General features: G+C 50.7%; 5 protein-coding genes across 5 annotated transcripts; 1 reads left to right on the plus strand and 4 right to left on the minus strand.

Annotated features, from left to right (window-relative positions):
* Positions 1–2,051: 2,051 nt before the first annotated feature.
* ags2 (alpha-1,3-glucan synthase Ags2) lies at positions 2,052–9,698 on the plus strand (the record flags this gene model as incomplete). Its single annotated transcript, XM_024845754.1, has 7 exons — positions 2,052–2,405; positions 2,455–2,630; positions 2,686–7,580; positions 7,656–8,649; positions 8,709–8,914; positions 8,984–9,497; positions 9,558–9,698. 7 exons carry the CDS (start codon positions 2,052–2,054, stop codon positions 9,604–9,606), a joined length of 7,188 nt encoding a protein of 2,395 aa, XP_024703262.1. The 3' UTR covers positions 9,607–9,698.
* Positions 9,699–10,522: 824 nt separating this feature from the next.
* On the minus strand, positions 10,523–13,369 carry luA (3-isopropylmalate dehydratase LEU1). Its single transcript, XM_024849418.1, has 4 exons — positions 13,125–13,369; positions 13,033–13,064; positions 12,871–12,945; positions 10,523–12,800 (listed from the first exon to the last, which is right to left on the minus strand). The coding sequence occupies exons 1-4, from the start codon at positions 13,222–13,224 to the stop codon at positions 10,695–10,697; spliced, it is 2,313 nt and encodes a 770-aa protein (XP_024703263.1). The 5' UTR covers positions 13,225–13,369; the 3' UTR covers positions 10,523–10,694.
* A 450-nt stretch (positions 13,370–13,819) lies between these two features.
* On the minus strand, positions 13,820–15,359 carry P170DRAFT_437663 (aldo/keto reductase). Its single transcript, XM_024849419.1, has one exon. It carries the CDS (start codon positions 15,030–15,032, stop codon positions 13,908–13,910), a length of 1,125 nt encoding a protein of 374 aa, XP_024703264.1. The 5' UTR covers positions 15,033–15,359; the 3' UTR covers positions 13,820–13,907.
* Positions 15,360–15,740: 381 nt separating this feature from the next.
* On the minus strand, positions 15,741–17,282 carry P170DRAFT_437664 (glutathione-independent formaldehyde dehydrogenase). Its single transcript, XM_024849420.1, has 2 exons — positions 16,697–17,282; positions 15,741–16,627 (listed from the first exon to the last, which is right to left on the minus strand). The coding sequence occupies exons 1-2, from the start codon at positions 17,052–17,054 to the stop codon at positions 15,864–15,866; spliced, it is 1,122 nt and encodes a 373-aa protein (XP_024703265.1). The 5' UTR covers positions 17,055–17,282; the 3' UTR covers positions 15,741–15,863.
* Positions 17,283–17,572: 290 nt separating this feature from the next.
* Positions 17,573–19,317, minus strand: P170DRAFT_410400 (UDP-N-acetylglucosamine--dolichyl-phosphate N-acetylglucosaminephosphotransferase). The gene is made up of 3 exons (XM_024846847.1): positions 18,993–19,317; positions 18,738–18,918; positions 17,573–18,647 (listed from the first exon to the last, which is right to left on the minus strand). Exons 1-3 carry the CDS (start codon positions 19,235–19,237, stop codon positions 17,667–17,669), a joined length of 1,407 nt encoding a protein of 468 aa, XP_024703266.1. The 5' UTR covers positions 19,238–19,317; the 3' UTR covers positions 17,573–17,666.
* Positions 19,318–19,565: the final 248 nt, after the last annotated feature.

The raw sequence follows: 19,565 nt of genomic DNA on the forward strand, positions 1-19,565 counted from the left end.
CGCCGCGGCTTGCCTACCAGGTTTCTGGGACGGACCAGGGAAGTAACGTGCGAGATGGAATTGGCCAGATGCCATTGATACGGAAGGGGAATATTCTCAGCCATTCACAGCTAGACATGCTACGATCTGTCCATGACGGCAAACCTGTGGGGTAGCACGATGATTGAAGGGCATTTACGCCTACGATCCTGACATTCTAATAGGATGTTTTTATGATAGTGATGGGATAATGCCCAGAAATGTGTTAGGCTTCTCAATTACCTCGATTAGAACCCTCGGGCTTGGTGGCAAGCGGCGAACCGAATGTCTAATAATAACCACTGAGGCACTGCCTCAGAACAAACATTTCGTTATCGATGAGAAGACCTCTCAAGAAACCAAGACCAGAGCGGAAACTTGCTTGAGCTGCTTTTGCCATCCTTCATGGTGGACAGCTTACGGATGCTTCCTGCACATTTGCCTTGGTTCCGAGGTAATGCATACATGCAAAGCGTGGTGCGTGAACAAGGATACCATTGTCAATAGATCAATGCGTCCGGATTTTTCACAGAAAAAAAAAAAAAAAAAAAAGGAACGAAAAAGGAAAAAGAGTAAATGATATTTGGCATGATAGGAGCTTTTTTCTTTTTCTTGTTGTTTCTTTTCTTATCACTCTGCTGCCTCGTGGAACGTTCTATCATGCTGTCAATCATATTCCAAATCTTGGCTTCGGACTCGGATAGAACTTGCGCGATCCGTTCGGAAAACAACCTCAGAATACAACCCATGATGGGGGAACTAATTAGAAGAATTAAGAATTGAATATTGAGCCATGTCAGAGATATGATATTTGTCCGAGAAAATGCGTGCCGAGGAACTACGGAGATACCGCTGCTAGCTGGAAAAAAAAATAAAAAAGAGAGAGAGAAAGAAAGAGCAAATAAACTCTCCAATCCAATCTACTCTAGCACATCATACCTACATACTTCAGACGAGCATCGAGCAGCATATGCTATTGACGGCACTATCAAATTACGCAGCGTATCGTGCATGGGTCTCCAGCATCGGATGACGAAGACGACCCGGACATGCACCACGCAGTTGACTAGGCATCGGACATGGGGAACGAGGACGATAACAGTGGAACTCTAAATCTATTTTGCCCAGCATAGACTTCTGATATATCCAATCCACGCCATCGAGGGCACTCGATCTCGCGTAACGAAAAAAACCATCGAGAAACGCGGGCCGGACCCACCCAGACTATACCGCCGTACATACGCCGTACAGGGTACAGGCAGGCGGTCCTCGCTTCGTGTCTCCCTTCGGTCCCCTCCTCCCTTCCTCTCCCAGTTTCCTTTCTTCCCCCCCGCCCAAAGCCAATGTCTATTCTGGGCGCTCTTTTCCTTTCGGACAGCGAATGATGTGACTCAGGCGGCCATGGATGAACGGATGGCTGGTCTTGAAAGGAGGATGCAAACTCCACAGGACCACTCAGGATGCAGGATGGGCTCCATCTGCCTGTCCGTCTATGTATCTCGCAGCCCGATGGACTGGCTTTTGCTTGTCCGAGCGACATTGACAGCCTGGAAAGGATCGTCGCTCTTGCTTCTGGTTCAAGGCAATATCAATCCCTCGCTGACCCTCCTGCTTGTCTGTATATCACTATTGATAGTACTCGTACCAATCGCCGAGTCTGATATCCCCTGCAAGTTTTCGGACAAATCTTCGGGCATATTGCCTTCTTTCTTCCATTGGGTCTCTCTTTTATTCTCTCAATGCCACTTTTCGCCATTGCTTTTTAGTTTCTCTTTTTCCCTTCTTACCCCCCGGCTGTCTGTCAACTATCGGACTTTCTCGACAGACTTCCTGTCGGACAAGAGCCATAAAGAGGAACCAGGGCTACGGTGTTCACCTCGAGGCATTGTCACTCAAACACTCTCTGCTCAACCCCTCCCACTACCTGGGTTCTAGCCTAAGGCCGTCTTGTTCCTCTCCAGCGTCTTCAGATACACATGTCCAGTGTATAGAGAAGGACAGAGGGAAACGGTTCATTGCAGTGACCGTCGACGATGAAGTGGGGGTTTGCAGGCTCGCTGCTTGCTCTTCTTGCCTCGACAGCAACATGTTGGCCCTATGATGAGTCCCTAGTCGACTACAATTTAAACGCCAACAAACAAGCCACCGATCCGGCGAAATATTCCCATCCCGAATGGCCCGGCCACAAATACCATGCCTCTCCGAAGAACTGGCGGTTTCCCTTTTACACTCTCTTTCTCGATCGATTCGTCAACGGTGACCCTACGAACGACAATATCAATGGATCTGTCTTCGAGCATGACTTGAATTCAAATCAAATGCGCCATGGAGGTGATGCTGTTGGTTTGGTGGACACGTTAGATTACTTGGAGGGAATGGGTGTTAAGGTAAGTGCTTAAATCCCATACATTGTTCTGTGAGTGCTGATTTCAGTAGGGCATTTATCTAGCAGGAACTGTCCTGATGAATCAACCCTGGGGCTCGGATGGCTACTCAATTATGGACACCACGCTTCTCGATAAACACTTCGGTAACATCAAAACGTGGAGAGATGCGATTGATGAGATACATAAGCGAGGGATGTATGTTTTGTTTGATAACACTATTGCAACGTGAGTTATTCTGCCAAGTGACACCGGCCATTCAAAGTGCTAATTTGTCAATCAGCATGGGAGACTTGATCGGCTTTGAAGGTTATCTAAACGAAACGACTCCCTTCTCAGTGAAGGAGCACAAATCTCTATGGAAGACTGAGCGACAATATGTGGACTTTCACATCGGAAACGATTACAACAAGACTTGTGAATATCCTCGCTTCTGGAACGAAACTGGCTGGCCAGTTGATAGCGATGTTCGGGACGAGCTCGTCGGATGTTACGACAGTGACTTTGACCAGTACGGGGACAGAGAAGCCTTCGGTGTCTACCCGGACTGGGAGCGTCAGCTGGCCAAATTTGCCTCCGTTCAAGATCGTCTACGGGAATGGAACCCAAGCGTCAAGGAGAGACTGATCCGACATAACTGCATGATCATTAAAGCACTCGATATCGACGGGTTTAGATACGATAAGGCCACACAGGCCACAGTCGATGCTCTCGGTGACATGTCTCATGCTTATAGAGAGTGTGCTCGCAGTGTTGGGAAGGACAACTTCTTCTTGCCTGGTGAAATCACAGGTGGTAACAACTTTGGTGCGATCTACCTCGGTCGGGGAAGACAGCCAAACCAATATCCCGACTCTGCCATGGCTTCAATGAACATGACGAACACGTCTGACCACCAGTATTTCTTGCGTGAAAATAATCTGCAAGCCATCGACTCTTCTGCGTTCCATTACTCGGTCTATCGTACCCTCACCAGGTTTGTGGGGATGGATGGAAATCTGGCCGCCGGATATGATACACCTTTGGATTGGACGGATTCCTGGAACGTGATGGTCATGACCAACGACATGGTCAACGCAAACACCGGCAAATTCGACCCGCGGCACATGTACGGGGCCACCAACCAGGATGTTTTTCGCTGGCCTGCAATTGAATACGGGGTCGAGAGACAGCTTCTGGGTCATTTCATCACGACTTTGCACCTTCCAGGTATCCCGATTCTGTTGTGGGGAGAAGAACAGGCGTTCTACATCCTAGATGCTACCGCGGATAACTATGTCTACGGACGTCAGGCTATGTCTCCTGCTACAGCATGGAGAACACATGGTTGTTTTTCTCTCTATGCCTCGCAATATTACAACTGGCCCATAAAGGCAGGAAGGGAAGGCTGCCATGATGATGCAGTGGCCTACGATCATCGCGATCCTTCACACCCCGTGAGGAATATCATCAAGCATATGTTCCAAATGCGAGAAGACTACCCGGTTCTCAACGATGGCTACTCGGTGGTCAAATTGTCCAAGCAAACACGCGAAATTCAATACCCGGGCTCAAACGGCACTGCGACAGAAACCGGTATGTGGTCGGTTCTGCGAGACCGTGTGGCAAGTATCCAGGACCTTGGCAACGATTCTGACAATCAGCCAATTTGGTTGGTATATCAAAATGACAACAAGACCGTGGACTACAAATTCGACTGCGGGAGCAACGACTCTGCGCTCATCTCTCCATTCCTCAAGGATACCACGGTGGTTAATCTCTTCTATCCACACGATGAACACAAATTGAAGGAAGGTCCCAAATCGCTGCATCTCAATGGTTCCAACACCACCAACGGGTGTCTTGACAATTTGAAGCTTAAGCCTTTCGAATTCAGAGCTTATGTACCCAAGACGAACTTCATTGAACCCCGGCCCATGGTTACCCAATTCGATCCTGGCCATGATTTTCCACAGCTCTCGAAGGTTGGTCCCAATGACTCTGAAGATCTCGATGTCAGCATCTATTTCTCGACGAAAATGGACTGTGACTCTGTCACCCGGTCGGTCACCTTTGACTCGACTACGGAAGCCGGAAAGAAACCATCTCTGGACAAGAAGAACGTCAACTGCAAAGATGTCGAGGCTGGCGAGACCAAATGGACGGGCCAAATACCAAATGCCTGGGTCTGGACGGCAAAATTGACAGGGGTATACAATGGTGTTCATCGGATGACAGTCAAGAATGCCACGAGTTCCAACAAAGAAAAGTCAACGCAAGCCACCGATCACTTCTTACTCCGTGTTGGCCAGCAAGACAACCCGATGATATTCACCTCCGCAAACTATTCCACCTCTCTTGTGCACAAGCATGATAACGGCTCTCTTTACATCCAACACCGCGCCCCGGGTGCCAACAAGTACCGGTATTCTACCAATTGGGGAACTACTTTCTCTGACTGGAAGGATTACTCGGGAGGCAATGATACGATCGAGACCCTGCCTTGGTCGGGAACAGACAAGCAAAGGTGGCAGGGGGACCATGTGCGAGTCGAATATTGGAGCAAGTTGACCGGAAGTAGTGACTACGTTCAGGAGGGTGACTATGGCTCGGATAACCCGCGTCGCTTTCCGCATCTTTTCTTCAACGGCCCTTACAACCAGTACGGATTTGATAAAGGGTTGGACAATGAGGTCAAGCAAGACAGCGAGGGGTACTGGAATTTCAAGTTTCTGGCAGAATTTCCAGCACAAGGTCAATTCAACGTGTGGGGTATGAACCCAGATGGCCAACCTGACCAGAGCTTTGTCTTTGGCGATGCAGACGGTGACGGCACTCTGGACCGTATGCCTCCGTCTTCGCTGAGTGAGGTTGCTATCAACATCTCTGATATCCCGCCCTCTCCTTACTTGGCCTGGAATCTCCGTCTCAACGATGGCACCATGCACGTTCAACTTCAACCGCACGGATCCAGAATCATTCAGTTGGTCATTTACATTTTGCTCTGGCTTGTGCCTTTAATTACGGCGATAGCTTGTGTTTATGCCTTCATGAAGAGCTTCTACCAAGTCAAATTCAACCAGGTCGGAGTCAGCGAGAAAAAGACCATTCTTCCATTGGCACTTCGAAGGAAATTTGCTGGAAGCGGAGATTCGAGCAATCCACTGTTGCGCCTCGCAAACAAATCTGGATTCCTCCAGAGCACGTCTGCTTTTGGTGCAGCAACTTCGCGAAGACGCACTATTCTAATCGCCACCATGGAATATGATATTGAGGATTGGGCTATCAAGATCAAGATCGGCGGCTTGGGTGTCATGGCGCAGTTGATGGGTAAGCATCTTGGACATCAAGACCTTATCTGGGTCGTTCCGTGCGTTGGAGGGGTCGACTACCCACAGGATCAACCGGCCGAGTCTATGTTTGTGACTGTCCTCGGAAGCTCTTATGAAGTCAAGGTTCAGTACCACGTTCTCCACAACATCACATATGTGCTGTTGGACGCTCCTGTCTTCCGGCAACAGTCAAAGGCTGAGCCATATCCCGCTCGCATGGATGATCTGGACAGCGCTATTTATTATTCCGCCTGGAACCAGTGTATAGCGCAGACCATTGGACGTTTCCCTATCGACCTGTATCACATTAACGACTACCACGGCTCGATTGCACCGCTTTATCTTCGCCCCCAGACTATTCCCATCTGTCTCTCTCTCCACAACGCGGAGTTTCAGGGGCTGTGGCCTATGCGTACGCAAAAGGAAAGGGATGAGGTTTGCTCCGTCTTTAACCTCGACCTTGACATCGCAAGGAGATATGTCCAATTCGGCGAAGTTTTCAACATGCTTCACGCTGGAGCGAGCTACCTTCGTGTTCACCAGCAAGGCTTTGGTGCCGTTGGTGTGTCCAGAAAGTACGGTAAACGTTCTTATGCTCGTTACCCAATCTTCTGGGGTCTGAAGAAGGTCGGCAACCTGCCGAACCCTGACCCGTCCGACACTGGTGAATGGAACAAGGAGTTGCCGAAGGAAAGCGAGATTCAGGTTGACCAGCAGTACGAAGCTAGTAGAGGGGAGCTCAAACGTCAGGCACAGGAATGGGCAGGCCTTGAACAGAATCCTAACGCTGATCTACTCGTCTTTGTTGGAAGATGGTCTATGCAGAAGGGCGTTGATCTTATCGCCGATGTGATGCCTGCTGTTCTGGAAGCCCGTCCCAACGTTCAATTGATCTGTGTTGGTCCGGTTATTGATCTCTACGGAAAATTCGCTGCCCTCAAGCTTGACCATATGATGAAGATCTACCCTGGACGAGTATACTCCAAGCCGGAATTTACCGCACTTCCGCCGTTCATTTTCTCTGGAGCTGAGTTTGCCTTGATCCCCTCTCGTGATGAACCCTTTGGACTTGTCGCTGTCGAATTCGGTCGCAAGGGAGCCCTTGGTATTGGGGCGCGTGTTGGTGGCCTTGGTCAGATGCCTGGTTGGTGGTACAACATTGAATCCACAACGACTTCCCATCTTTTGCACCAGTTCAAGCTTGCTATTGGAAGTGCCCTCAATTCTAAGGCCCAGGTTCGAGCAAAGATGCGCGCACGATCTGCCAAGCAGCGCTTCCCTGTTGCCCAGTGGGTCGAAGATTTAGAGATTTTGCAGACTACTGCGGTCCGAATTCACAGCAATCGACAGGCAAAATCAAACGGTCAAGCTCTGACACCCTCTGGCTACACCACGCCCAATGGAATGATGACCCCGAATGGCATGATGACACCCCCCATCGCTTCGACCGGAACTGCCACCCCAACTGGAATGCAGACGCCTCCAATTGCCCATTCAAGAGAGAACAGCTACTCGAATGTCAATCGCTTGAGTGCTTACGGGCCGCAGCAACGAAACACGATTGTGTACAGTCGTGACCCGAGCCCCGGTGAGAACGAAAAGCCCAAATCAGGACTCAGTCGACAATTATCCCTTGGTGTCCGTGCCGGGCCTGGTCATTTGATTCGCCGTGGCCGTCGTCACATGAGAAGAGGCAACGAGGAGAATGCTACTGCTTCTATGACAGAAGAGAGCAGTGACGATGATTTCATCCCTGGCTACTATGGTGAGGACGAATACACGCTCACGCCTGAACAGATGGAAGAAGAACGCCGACACAGGTCCGCGCAGCCACAAGATGCACAAGGTCAGACGAGGGACTTCTTTGGTCCCAGGAATCCAAGCCAAGCCTCGCTTCCACCTAGGCCTCTGTTGTCGACAACCGGCTCTGAGGGCGCTGAAGGAGCTCTGCCGATTGCCCGGCCGCCATTTGCCGAGCCTGGAAATCGACTCAGCAGTGCATCTGTCCTTTCAGTCAACTCCATTGTTGGTGAAAAGAAAGACTATAAGCTACAAAAGGTCGATCCCTTCTTCACTGACAGCAATGGCGAGTACTATAGAGTCTTTGACAAGAAACTCGAGAACTTGAATGGCGCCAACTCTGAATCTCAACTCTGCATCGAGGAATATCTTGTCAAGAGTGAACGGAAATGGTTTGACAAGTTCAGAGATGCCAGATTGGGTCGGAATCAATCCCCTGCTTCTTCAGTGTTCCAGAGCAAACTCGAAACCCATTCTCCAAACGGCTCAGTATCCAACGATGACATGGGTTCGCGCGAGAGTGGCAGCGATGCTCACAATGAAAAGGACGAGTTCCTTCTCGGAAATGACTACGTGCCTCCATCCGGCATAAGGAAATGGATGCAAGTCCGAATTGGTGGATGGCCTGTGTACTCATTTTTCCTTGGCCTTGGACAAATTATTGCGGCCAACTCGTACCAGATCACACTGCTTACTGGAGAGGTCGGTCAAACGCCTGAGAAGCTGTATGGGATTGCCACGGTTTACCTGGTCACGTCTATTATATGGTGGTTTGTGTTTCGCTTCTTCAAGTCTGTTGTTGTTCTCTCTGTTCCTTGGCTTCTGTACGGTCTCTCCTTCCTCATCATCGGTCTCGCCCATTTTGAGAGTGACGGGTTCTCTCGGGGCTGGATCCAGAATGTTGGAGCTGGTGTGTACGCAGCTGCATCATCAAGCGGTTCGCTATTCTTCGCTCTCAACTTCGGTGATGAAAGCGGTGTCCAGGTAAAGGAATGGGTATTCCGTGCCTGTATTATTCAAGGGTCTCAGCAAGCCTATATCATTGGTTTGTGGTACTGGGGAACTACCATCTCCCAGGCTGTCGCCGACGGAGTCACCAACGTCCAAGGCAACATCACCAATACTTGGAGAATGACGTACGTTCCCTCTCATCAGAACCACTGTGCAAAGACTCCTAGCTAACATTTAATTCCAGTGCTATCTGCGTACCGATTGCCGTGTTCCTTTGGGCAATTGGGTTGATCATTTTCTTTGGCCTGCCTAATTACTACCGCCAGACTCCTGGAAAAGTTCCGTCGTTCTATAAATCTGTCTTCCGTCGGAAGATCGTCCTCTGGAACTTCGTCGTGGTCATTTTGCAGAACTTCTTTCTCAGTGCCCCTTACGGTCGAAACTGGGCCTGTAAGTAGCTCCCATCTTTCCCCCCTTGCCGTTCCTATACGTAAAACTAACATCCGGTTCTTTGTACAGTCCTCTGGGATTCCAAGCACGCAGCAGACTGGCAAATTGGAATCCTTTGCGCCGTCTTCTTTGGCGCTGTCTGGGCATTGGTACTCCTCCTCTTCGGCCGATTATCCAAATCTCACAGCTGGATCCTCCCGGTCTTCGCATGCGGACTCGGCGCACCACGCTGGGCTCAAATCTGGTGGGGTGTTTCGGGGATGGGCCTTTTCCTCCCTTGGTCCGCTGGTGGCGCCACTGGTGGAGCACTGGTATCTCGAAGTCTCTGGCTCTGGCTCGGTATCCTCGATGCCTTACAGGGTCTCGGCTTCGGTATGATTTTGCTCCAGACCCTGACTCGAATGCATATTTGCTTCACCCTTCTTGCATCTCAGGTCTTGGGTTCCATCGCCACTATCTGTGCTAGGGCATTTGGTCCGAATCGGATCGGTCCTGGACCAATCTCACCTGATGTCACGGTTGGCGCCAGTGCCGTTGCGAATGCCTGGTTCTGGATTGCACTGTTCTTCCAGCTGTTGATATGGTAAGCCCGGAGTCTCTTTTTCCTCAGTCTTAACGCATAAAGTCTAATTATTTTGTGCAGTGCCGGATTCCTGATGTTCTTCCGAAAAGAACAGCTGACCAAGCCCTAATGATCTTCCATCATGGACTGTGCAATATACACACATTGCGCAGAGTCTAGGATGACATGCACACTGTGGGATTAACAAATGCATCTACCAACACACACAAAAAAAAAAAAAAAAAAAAAAATCGGATCGAAGATTCCTCTCGACAAGCACAGAATGACAAAACCCAGAGCCAGGAAAAAGCCGATCCGAAACCACACATAAAAAGCAACCCCGTCAACCAAGCAAGTGTTTCTGTACATTTAATTCGATATTTTGACGTCCGACAACTCTCGTGGAGGTATTTACTCATTAACTTTCTCGACTCCACTCTTCGGTCTTTCCTCCCTTGAACAGTGAACAGGGGAGCATGGACGAATGCAGAGAAGAGTCAGCTTATGACATATTCATGCGATTACGGATATGGATGTGCATTTTTCATGGGATATACATACTTTTCTTTTTGGATTATGAATTCGGATGTCGTTACGTTCCTTTGTGATTAATTGATTGATTGCCTGGTTTGACTTGATTTGATTTGATTTTGCGTTTTTTTTGTTGATTTTCTTGTTGCTCTTTTTCTTTTCTTTTTGTTTTGGTTACAACCTCCCTGTGATGGGGGTAAATAATGGGTGGAATATCTGTACTTAATTTTTTTTCTTCGTTTCTATATTTACTTTTAACTTGATCTTGGTTGATTAATTTTGGAGGTATTTATTTCTACATTTTTGCAGCGTGCTTTGAACTTTGGCTTTATTTTTCTCTTCTCTATCTGTTCTCCTGACCATACCTCTAATTATTTCTGGAATACTTGTGATGGTTTACAATAAAAAAGATACGAGAATATACAAAGAACAGTTGGATAACAGTAAATAAGTGTTTGTCAATTCCTTGTAGACCTTCTCTAAATAAACCAATATGATATCCATTATAATTAAAAACAAGTCAAAAGTTCTTTTGATCCCGAAATCATACACATTCCCAATGCGTTTCCAATTCAAAAGGTAGCTGGTTTTCCCTTGCAAATCAAATCCCAAGCTCGAAATAATAAGCGAAAAAAAAAATAGCACTGCAGCTGCATAAACGTCGTATCTTGGATGGTATAGAGGACTCTACCACTCCAAAGGTTCGTTCTTAACATCTCCCCGGTTGGTCTTGGGGATCGGCGCCGCGTCGATCCGGGTAGCGCCACGCTTGCCACGCTTGAGGTAGCCGCTGCCGTCGAGCCAGGGGGTGTCGAGTGTCCGCTTGGCTTCGAACGAGCGGATCTTCTCCTCCATCTGCAGAGTAAGGCCGATGTCATCCAGGCCGTTGACCAGGCAATGCTTGCGGAAGGCGTCGACGTCGAAGCCGGCGAGCTGGTTGCCCTGGGAGTCCTTGACTTGCTGGTTGACGAGGTCGACCTCGACCTCGCGGCCGGCGCTGGCCTCGGCGGCGATCTTCTGCAGAGCGGCTTCGTCGGAGACCACGATGGGAAGCATGCCGTTCTTGAAGGTGTTGTTGAAGAAGATGTCGGCAAACGAGGGCGCGATAATACACTTGATGCCGAAGTCAAGAAGGGCCCAGGGAGCATGCTCACGAGAGCTACCGCAGCCGAAGTTGGGGCCGGTGACGACGAGAATCTTGGAGTTGCGGTAAACGCCTTGGTTGAGGACAAATTCGGGGATTTCCTGACCGTCCTTGTAGCGGAGTTCGTAGAACAGGGCACTTCCCAGGCCAGTTCGCTTGATGGTCTTCAGGAACTGCTTGGGGATGATGGCGTCGGTGTCGACATTGGATCGGTCCATGGGGGCAGCAATGCCCTTGAGGGTGGTGAACTTGGGGAGACCAGTGCTGGAGCCACCACCGGATGTGTTGGTGTGAGGCTCGTTGTCCGCAGGCAGATCCAGAATGCGGTCGAGTTCATCCTCAGTCTCCGGCTCCTCCGCTTCCGGCTGGATATCGAACTTGGGTTGCACCTTGGCCAGAACGGGGCTGGCAACGAGGTGCTCGCGGACGTCGGCGAGCTTTCCAACGATACCTGCCGTGGCGGCCATGGCAGGGGACATGAGATGAGTGCGACCACCGGCACCTTGACGTCCTTCGAAATTACGGTTGGAGGTACTGGCGCAACGCTCCTGAGGCGACAGGATGTCAGGGTTCATACCCAGGCACATGGAGCAACCGGCTTCTCTCCATTCAAATCCAGCGTCTTCGAAAATCTTGTCGAGGCCTTCAGCTTCTGCCTGCTGCTTGACCAAACCGGATCCAGGGACAACCATTGCACGCTTGACGTTGGGGGCGATCTTCTTGCCCTTCACTACCTTCGAAGCCGCCCGCAAGTCCTCAATACGAGCGTTGGTGCAAGAGCCGATGAAGACCTTGTCGACCGGAATTTCCTTCATCGGAGTGCCAGCCGTCAGGCCCATGTACTCCAAAGCGCGCTTGCATGCAAGTTTCCGGCTCTCATCCTCGAAATCATCCGGCCCCGGGACGACACCAGTGATGGGAATGACATCCTGAGGAGAAGTTCCCCAAGAAATGGTCGGAATGATGTCCTTGCCATTCAGCAAAACTGTCTTGTCATAGGAGGCTCCCTCATCGGCGGCCAGGCTCGACCAGTAGCTGACAGCCTTCTTCCACTCGACACTATCTTGCTTGGGGGCAAGAGGACGGCCCTTGAGGTATTCGAAGGTGATCTCGTCGGGTGCGATCATGCCAGCACGAGCACCAGCCTCGATGGACATGTTGCACACGGACATACGAGCCTCCATGCTCAATCCGCGGATGACGGATCCGCAGAACTCAATGACAGCACCGGTACCTCCAGCAGTTCCAATGACACCAATAATATGGAGGACAACGTCCTTGCTAGTAACACCAGGAAGGAGTTCGCCATCGACTTGAATGCGCATGTTCTTGCTTCGACGAGTGATCAGGGTCTGGGTGGCGAGGACGTGTTCGACTTCACTGGTACCGATACCGAAGGCGAGGGAACCGAAAGCACCGTGTGTCGAGGTGTGACTGTCACCGCAGACGACGGTGGTTCCAGGAAGGGTAAATCCCTGCTCGGGACCAATGATGTGAACAATACCCTGACGCTTGTCATCCATTCCAAAGTATGTAAGGCCGAAGTCCTTCACGTTCTGTTCGAGGGTGCTGCATTGGAGGCGGGAGTCGTTTTCTTCGATGAAATCGTCGACGTTCTTGAAGCTTTTTCGCGAGGAGGTCGGGATGTTCTGTGAACGAGTCAATGACCGCCGCCTTGGAAGAAAGAAAAATAGGAATATGGTATATGTATCCACGTACGTGATCAACGGTGACCAAAGTGCAGTCCGGCCGGCGGACTTTTCGGCTGGCATTCTTGAGACCTTCGAAAGCTTGCTGTATCGGTGTCAGACAGAAATTTCATCCCCAAGCTTTGAACATCGAAATGCTGATTTATAAAGGGCACGGAACAGCTTTACTAACCGGTGAAGTCACTTCGTGGACCAAATGTCTGTCTGCAGAGTGAAGTTAGAATTTGACGCGCCAGCAGTCGAGGAATAGAGGAAGAAGCTTACCGATATATATGAGGAGGGTTCCATCTTCTTGCTCATTGACAATGTGATGATCCAAGACCTTATCATACAAGGTCTTGGGCTTCTTGTCGGCAGAAGGCATGAGGGGCAAACGGCGAAAAAGCGAATGAATTCTACAGAGATAAGAGGAGAGAAGAACAAGGAAAATTGAGCCACTGGCTAGGGTCTAGCAATGTCTCCAAGAGCTATGAGAGTCAAGAGGGTATAATCTGGAGAACGCGGAGGGAACGAAGGCGTGGATGCAATGCTTTAAAGCCCCGGCGAGACCGCGATGTCGCTCGACACCCGACGAGGGGCCTGCCCGAACTCGGCTGGTCAGCGCCCAATGCCTGGTCGATCATTGGTCGGAGGATGGACCCACCGGGACTCGAGCGCCGACACCGGCGACACCGGCGCTTAGTCGCGGCGCGGCGTCACGGGGTCTGACTAACCCCCGGCCCGTGATTGCCCAGTCGAACGATTTACGCTGCATGCAGAGACGCAGGGATGCAGGGATGCAGGGATCAAGTGGGTGCGAACCATCATCTTCACTCGTCTTGCGCCCGTACAATGACAGGGAATGGACGCAGGATTCGGTGAAATGGAGGTTTCCCCATACGAATACGGTAGAAGATGAGGGAAGAAAGGCATTATATGACGTAATTTAACACTAGTCACTGGATACTCAAGTGGGCTCAATTATGTACAAAATGTGGAATATGAGTGGAACAAGAGGGTTTCTTTGCGCGACCGATGGACTTTCAGCCTCTCACTCTCCCTCAACACTCAAAAGGCAAAGGGCGCATTCGACGCCAACAATCCAGTCGCGTGGCCTGTTACCTTAGGGTCGGGTCCAATGAAGTTGTTCGGGAAGCCCACCTCGAAAGGTCGGACGCTCTCGAGATATTCGACTTGCTCCGGTGTCAACTTGATCTTCAGCGCCTGGATGTTATCCTTGAGGTGCTCGATCTTTCTGCCACCGACCAAAGGGAACACGTTAGGCGCCTTGGCCATGACATAGGCCAGCGCGATGGCTGTCACGGATTCAATACCATGCTCGGAGGCCACCTTCGCCAACGCTTCACTCATTCTGATTTCATCTTCGGTCTGCTGACCATTACCCATCATGCTTCGCAGGCCTTCGCCCTTCTGCTTCCGCTCCTCGATGGCCTTCTTGGTCTGGAACTTGCCGCTTCCGAGGACATCCCAAGGAGCCAAAGCCATGCCGAAGTGTCGCGCCATGGGGATGATTTCTCTCTCGAAATCACGCAGCATCACATTCCAGCGTCCCTGGTAGATGCTGAAAGGCGTCTTGCCGTGGTCTCTAGCGTAGGTGTTGGCCGCGCTCACAACCCACGCGGGGGAATCGGAGATTCCCAGGTAGAGGACTTTTCCTTGCTCCACCAACATGTGAAGACTGTCCATGATCTCTTCGATAGAGGTTGTGTGATCCCACCAGTGAAGGTAGAGGATATCGATCCAGTCGGTTTGCAGCTTCCGCAAAGAGTCGCGCACACTCATGTGCAAACTGCGACGGTGGTTACCGCAGTGGTTGGGAGCGCGGCCCTTGCCGAGGGCGTAGCTCTTGTAGTCGGTGGTAAACTTGGTTGCAATCACCATTTGGTCGCGGTTCTTCCGGGACGTCATCCATTCTCCCAGCCAGGCCTCGGATTGCTCGTTTTGATAGTTGTTGGCACTGTCGATAAAGTTTCCGCCGGCCTCCACGAAGGCATCGAGGAGTTTGAAGGAGGCTTCCTTGTCCATGGAGCCCATGATCTCGGCCCAGGCATCTCCAATGGACATGGCACCCAACTGAAGAGGCGACACACGGAGACCCGCAGAGGAGGAAAGGATGCGGTAGCGACCGAGCTCTGTGGCTGGCTCGGGCGCAGGAGTGAAAAGACTCGACATGATGGCGATGATGCAAAGAGGTTGTAACAAAAAGTGTTTTTTTCCCAAGCTGTTGGAAGTCCTGTACTAATTAAGGTTGTAGAGCGTTGTAGAGATGAAGTTGAAAGACTTAAGACACCTTCGAGACTTGGGGTCGCTGGCTTTATATACGCCGTTTCATTGGAATTAGCCACTACTTACAAACCCCAGATATCATCAACCAAGCCATATCTCCGAGCAGGGCCAAACGGCTGACTTCACAGTGGGAACCCATTGACCAGTGAGGGATGGCACATCTTGGTGGTTCCGCAGTCTCCATGGTTGAAGAATGGGCATGGAATTAGGTTGGACCTTGATGACATCGGAAATAGGGGATTGCGTCTTTCCAGGCACTCTGACGGGAGGACCAGGAAGGAGTCGGTGGAGCTGCAGTGGAGTTCAGACCCCGGAGTTAAGCGGGACTGACCGCGCCTTTCGATCCGGTTCCATCGCTGCAGATTCCTATTGCTCCTTCACCTCCTGCAACCACCCAAAATATCCCTCATAACAGCTAAGTTTCTGGAAAACAAGAACCCTGCACTTGACCCGGGCTACCTTCAAGAGGCAACACCCTTACTGAATAACGGTTCCGTTGGAAAACCTGATCTACGAGCAAAGACCTGGCTGCTAGCACTCAGCATCAATGTACGAAGCGACTAATCTGCATAGTCTACGGAATAGTTGGATCAGTCCTTCCAAAACTCTTATTCTAGAGAACACAAACAAAGCCATACGATATGCCATCCCCTGTTCCTCTGTTTCCACCCCATGACTTCATCACGATAGCCAACATAATCAGCGGCTACAATCTAACTATGGAAAATGAATATACACCTTGATCTCCTCATGTCGATCGAACCGCTCGTAATACCTCGGTGCCTCGTCCAGACGAATACTTGCAGTGGAAATAAAACTGGGATGGGCCCGGCCCGCCGCAATCAACTCCACCAGATGTGGCGCCAAAATCTTGGGATCGACCACGCCCGCTTCGTACCGAAGATGCTTGCCAAAAAACTCGGTTACCGGGAATGTGATGTTTTGCGCGATAGTGTCTCCCAAAGGTGCCCCGGCAGAGCTGCTCTGAGCCATGTACACGCCGATCTGCCCAAGACCGCCATTTTGAGCTGCCACGCCGACCATGTTTTGCAGGACGATATCCTCCTGGATATCCCCTTGGGCGTTGACCGCTTCCATGCCCACGCAGTCCAATGCCCGTGTGACGCCCAATGGCTCGTGTTCCAGGATCTGTTGCACCGGGTCCGACTCGTTGAAGTTGATCGGAATGGCTCCGATCGAGGCGGCTCGCTCTAATCGCATGGGAACGTGGTCGACTGAGTAGACGCGCGACGCACCGCGAAGGAGAGCAGAATATGCAGCAAGCAAACCGACTGGACCGGCCCCAAACACGGCTACCGTGTCGCCGGGTTCAAAGCCGGAGTAATCCACAGCACTCCATCCGGTGGCGAAGATATCAGAAACTGTCAGGTAGTCTCGCTCGATGGAAGAATTGGTCGAATTGTGAGTCAAAGGCACCGGGATCAGACTGTCATCAGCGAAGGGAACACGAGCATATTCCGCTATAGAGAAACTCGCTCATTAGCTAGCTGGAAATACGCCACGGGAGAGCTGATCTATGTCGCCATTACCTTGCAGACCATCCAGACCTGAACCCCCTCCATAAGACTGAAGCCTTTCTGGCGCCATCTCCAAGTGGCCCGAACCCACATTATCAGGAATGACGACGTAATCGCCAACTGCGAGCGATGATACCGCGTTCCCGATCTCAGAAATGTATCCAATAGCCTCATGGCCCATTCCCCAGGGCGGAGTTCCCCCTTGAACTCCATGGTACATGTGCAAATCCGAGCCACAAATGGCCGAGGTGGTAATACGAACCACTGCATCACTGTGATTGATAATATTCGGACGAGGCAAGTCGACGACAGATACATGAAAAGGGTTGCCATCGTAGACGACTCCTCGCATCGTGGCGTTGAGAGCCATCTTGTACTTGGTTTCGAGATGAAAAGCTTAGAGATTCAATGATAGAAAGATAAATAACTTTGCAGTCATAGCATGATAGGCAGGTAGCATTCAGGTCTACCCTAAATACATTTTGCCAGCCTGCAAATCCTGGAATCGCGACTCTAGTCGCCCGCAGGCAGCAACGTGATAAAGAGGCATGTTGATTTCCATGAACTCAGCCAAGCCAGTGATCAGCGCCAGTGACATCAGAATCCATGGACTGAGAGTAAAGAATAGGAGACTTTGGATGTAAGCACCCGGAGATAGGGCTCAATGGCTTATAGCTGCCGATCACCCCATAAGCTCCCGAGGCCGGTCCGGGGTCGTCCGTCAGCAGCGTGCAGATAAACGAGATAAACTATGGATCAGGATGGCTTAGCACTCCCCACATGTCATCATGCTGCATGTGTCGTCATGCCTACACGCCGGGGCCTACATTTGCAAAACACTTGATTGGAAGATACGGGTAAAGGCTGCTGAGTATAGATAATGCCAATGCCAATGCGACCCCATTCTAATCTAAAAGTACTAGTATGCATAACCCGACCCATGCTCCACGCAACAAACAGGTTTCAAACCAATCGGTTGATTCTATACCGCATATCGAAATGCTCGATTGTCCTCGCGGAAGACCAGCAACGCGAGGCGATGTCGCACAAAAAGTCCAAAGAGTCCACAAACAAATTGAACAACGACCATGCTCAGGGCCAGTCGGTCTTCCTTCATCGGTCCCCACCAGACTAACCATAGATTCAGGATGGTTAGGTTTGTTGACTCCACGATCTGGCCCTTCTCGTTCTTCGTGACGCGTACCAGCCGTAGGCTGTGCAGAAGATCCAAGGCAGTCGCAACGAGAGGCGAAGGTGGGACGGTCCATTCGGTCACGGAGGCGTCCAGCAGGCCACTGATGCCATTGAATCGAGGCAGTCTGTGTCGGGGACAGGGAATCAGCTTGAAGAGCTGTGGCGTCGAATATAAAAAGTTGAAGATCTGCGGAATGAAGAGAAGCAGGAGTGTCTTGCTGAAGTGTCCCAGAATGCTGACAACGGCAAACACCATCCCAGCAAAATAGCAATACGTGTCTCCAACAAAGACCTTGGAGGGGTACCAGTTATGGAATAGCAATGCTAGCGACACACCGACAAATGGAAGGAGAAGATAGAGAGAGAAAAGGTGCGAGTCGGTGGCTGGGTGTGGAAACGGGGTAATGGGCGCGAGGTACAGTAAATCGTTCGCAATGAGTAGAACTGCAATGACGAGGGATTGGGCGACCTCCACGCCGTTAATACCGGCTAGCATGTTAATCGCATTGGGACAAAAGATGGACACTGCAGCCATGTATACATAATAGAGCCATCCAAGGTCGACAAATGATCCTAGATAGGGCTGCAATGGCACTGGGACCACCACATGAGTGACTCCGAAATCCACGAAGTAGACAATGAGCATTGGAATGGCACCGAACGCTGGTATGAGGACTTTGTGTCTCCATCTGATGTCAAGGAGGTCATCGCCAATACCCAATATGACGATGCATTGGAGAGAAAGAAGCCCAGAAAGGTAGGATGCAAGCTAGAACTTCCAAGTCAGTAACGCGGTTTTAGGAGAGGGTAAACCACACATTGGTCATTCATGAAGAAAAAAAGATTAATAGTTACTCACTTTTCCATGAGGAAATCGGTGTAGCATCCGCCCCGTTTCAACATGGTCGACCTCTAGAACAACGTCGCGATTACCTCCACCCGAAGTAGCAGCCACGATGTCCTTGTAGAAGGCAAAAGGAATAAAGAAAATGAGGCCTAGGAGATAGACGATGGCGCATACTGCTCCCATTGTCTCGGGTCTGATTTCCAGAGTGTCAGTGAGAACATGCCTCGTCATATCATGTAGTTCATTTACATGGATGAAGGAACATACATCTCAGGTCTGCGCGGTTTGGCCATGTCCCTGCCTTTTAAACCAGCCTTTATGAACACCGGTCCAAGCCATCGGATCAGACAGAATGTGACCGCAAAGGCTATTCCACTGAAAGCAATTGATGCCACCAAGGGGGCACCTTCACCTTGGAATGAATTGAAGATAATCCCAAGACAGACCCCCACAAGGATCAACAGGCGCCAACTCTCCCGCAAGGAAAGAGAACTTGAATTCGTGAAGCTCATTATAGACAGACAAAGACCAGCATGCCTGCCTCACTGGCTCCAGTCCGAGTCTATTTTTTTTTATCTGGTCCGGAAATGAGTCCAGATTCTTCAGAGCGACACCGAGGACGCGCGCAATGCAATGTGGCATGTAACGCCAGGCAAAGCAGGCGGATTCTGCCGGACCATGGCGACCGCCATGTAAGGCGGTGTACCCCGGGCCCGACGTGCTTACATAACCACCCCAGCTGAATGTTTCGCCTTCGCCGCCTTCACATGCACGGGAGGCATTCCATACATGGCGAGTCGTCACCACCCGGCAGCTCTTCCCTTCCGACGTGTCTGTATG

The sequence above is a fragment of the Aspergillus steynii genome (assembly GCF_002849105.1).
Source record: "Aspergillus steynii IBT 23096 chromosome Unknown P170scaffold_5, whole genome shotgun sequence".
Taxonomy (NCBI): domain Eukaryota; kingdom Fungi; phylum Ascomycota; class Eurotiomycetes; order Eurotiales; family Aspergillaceae; genus Aspergillus; species Aspergillus steynii.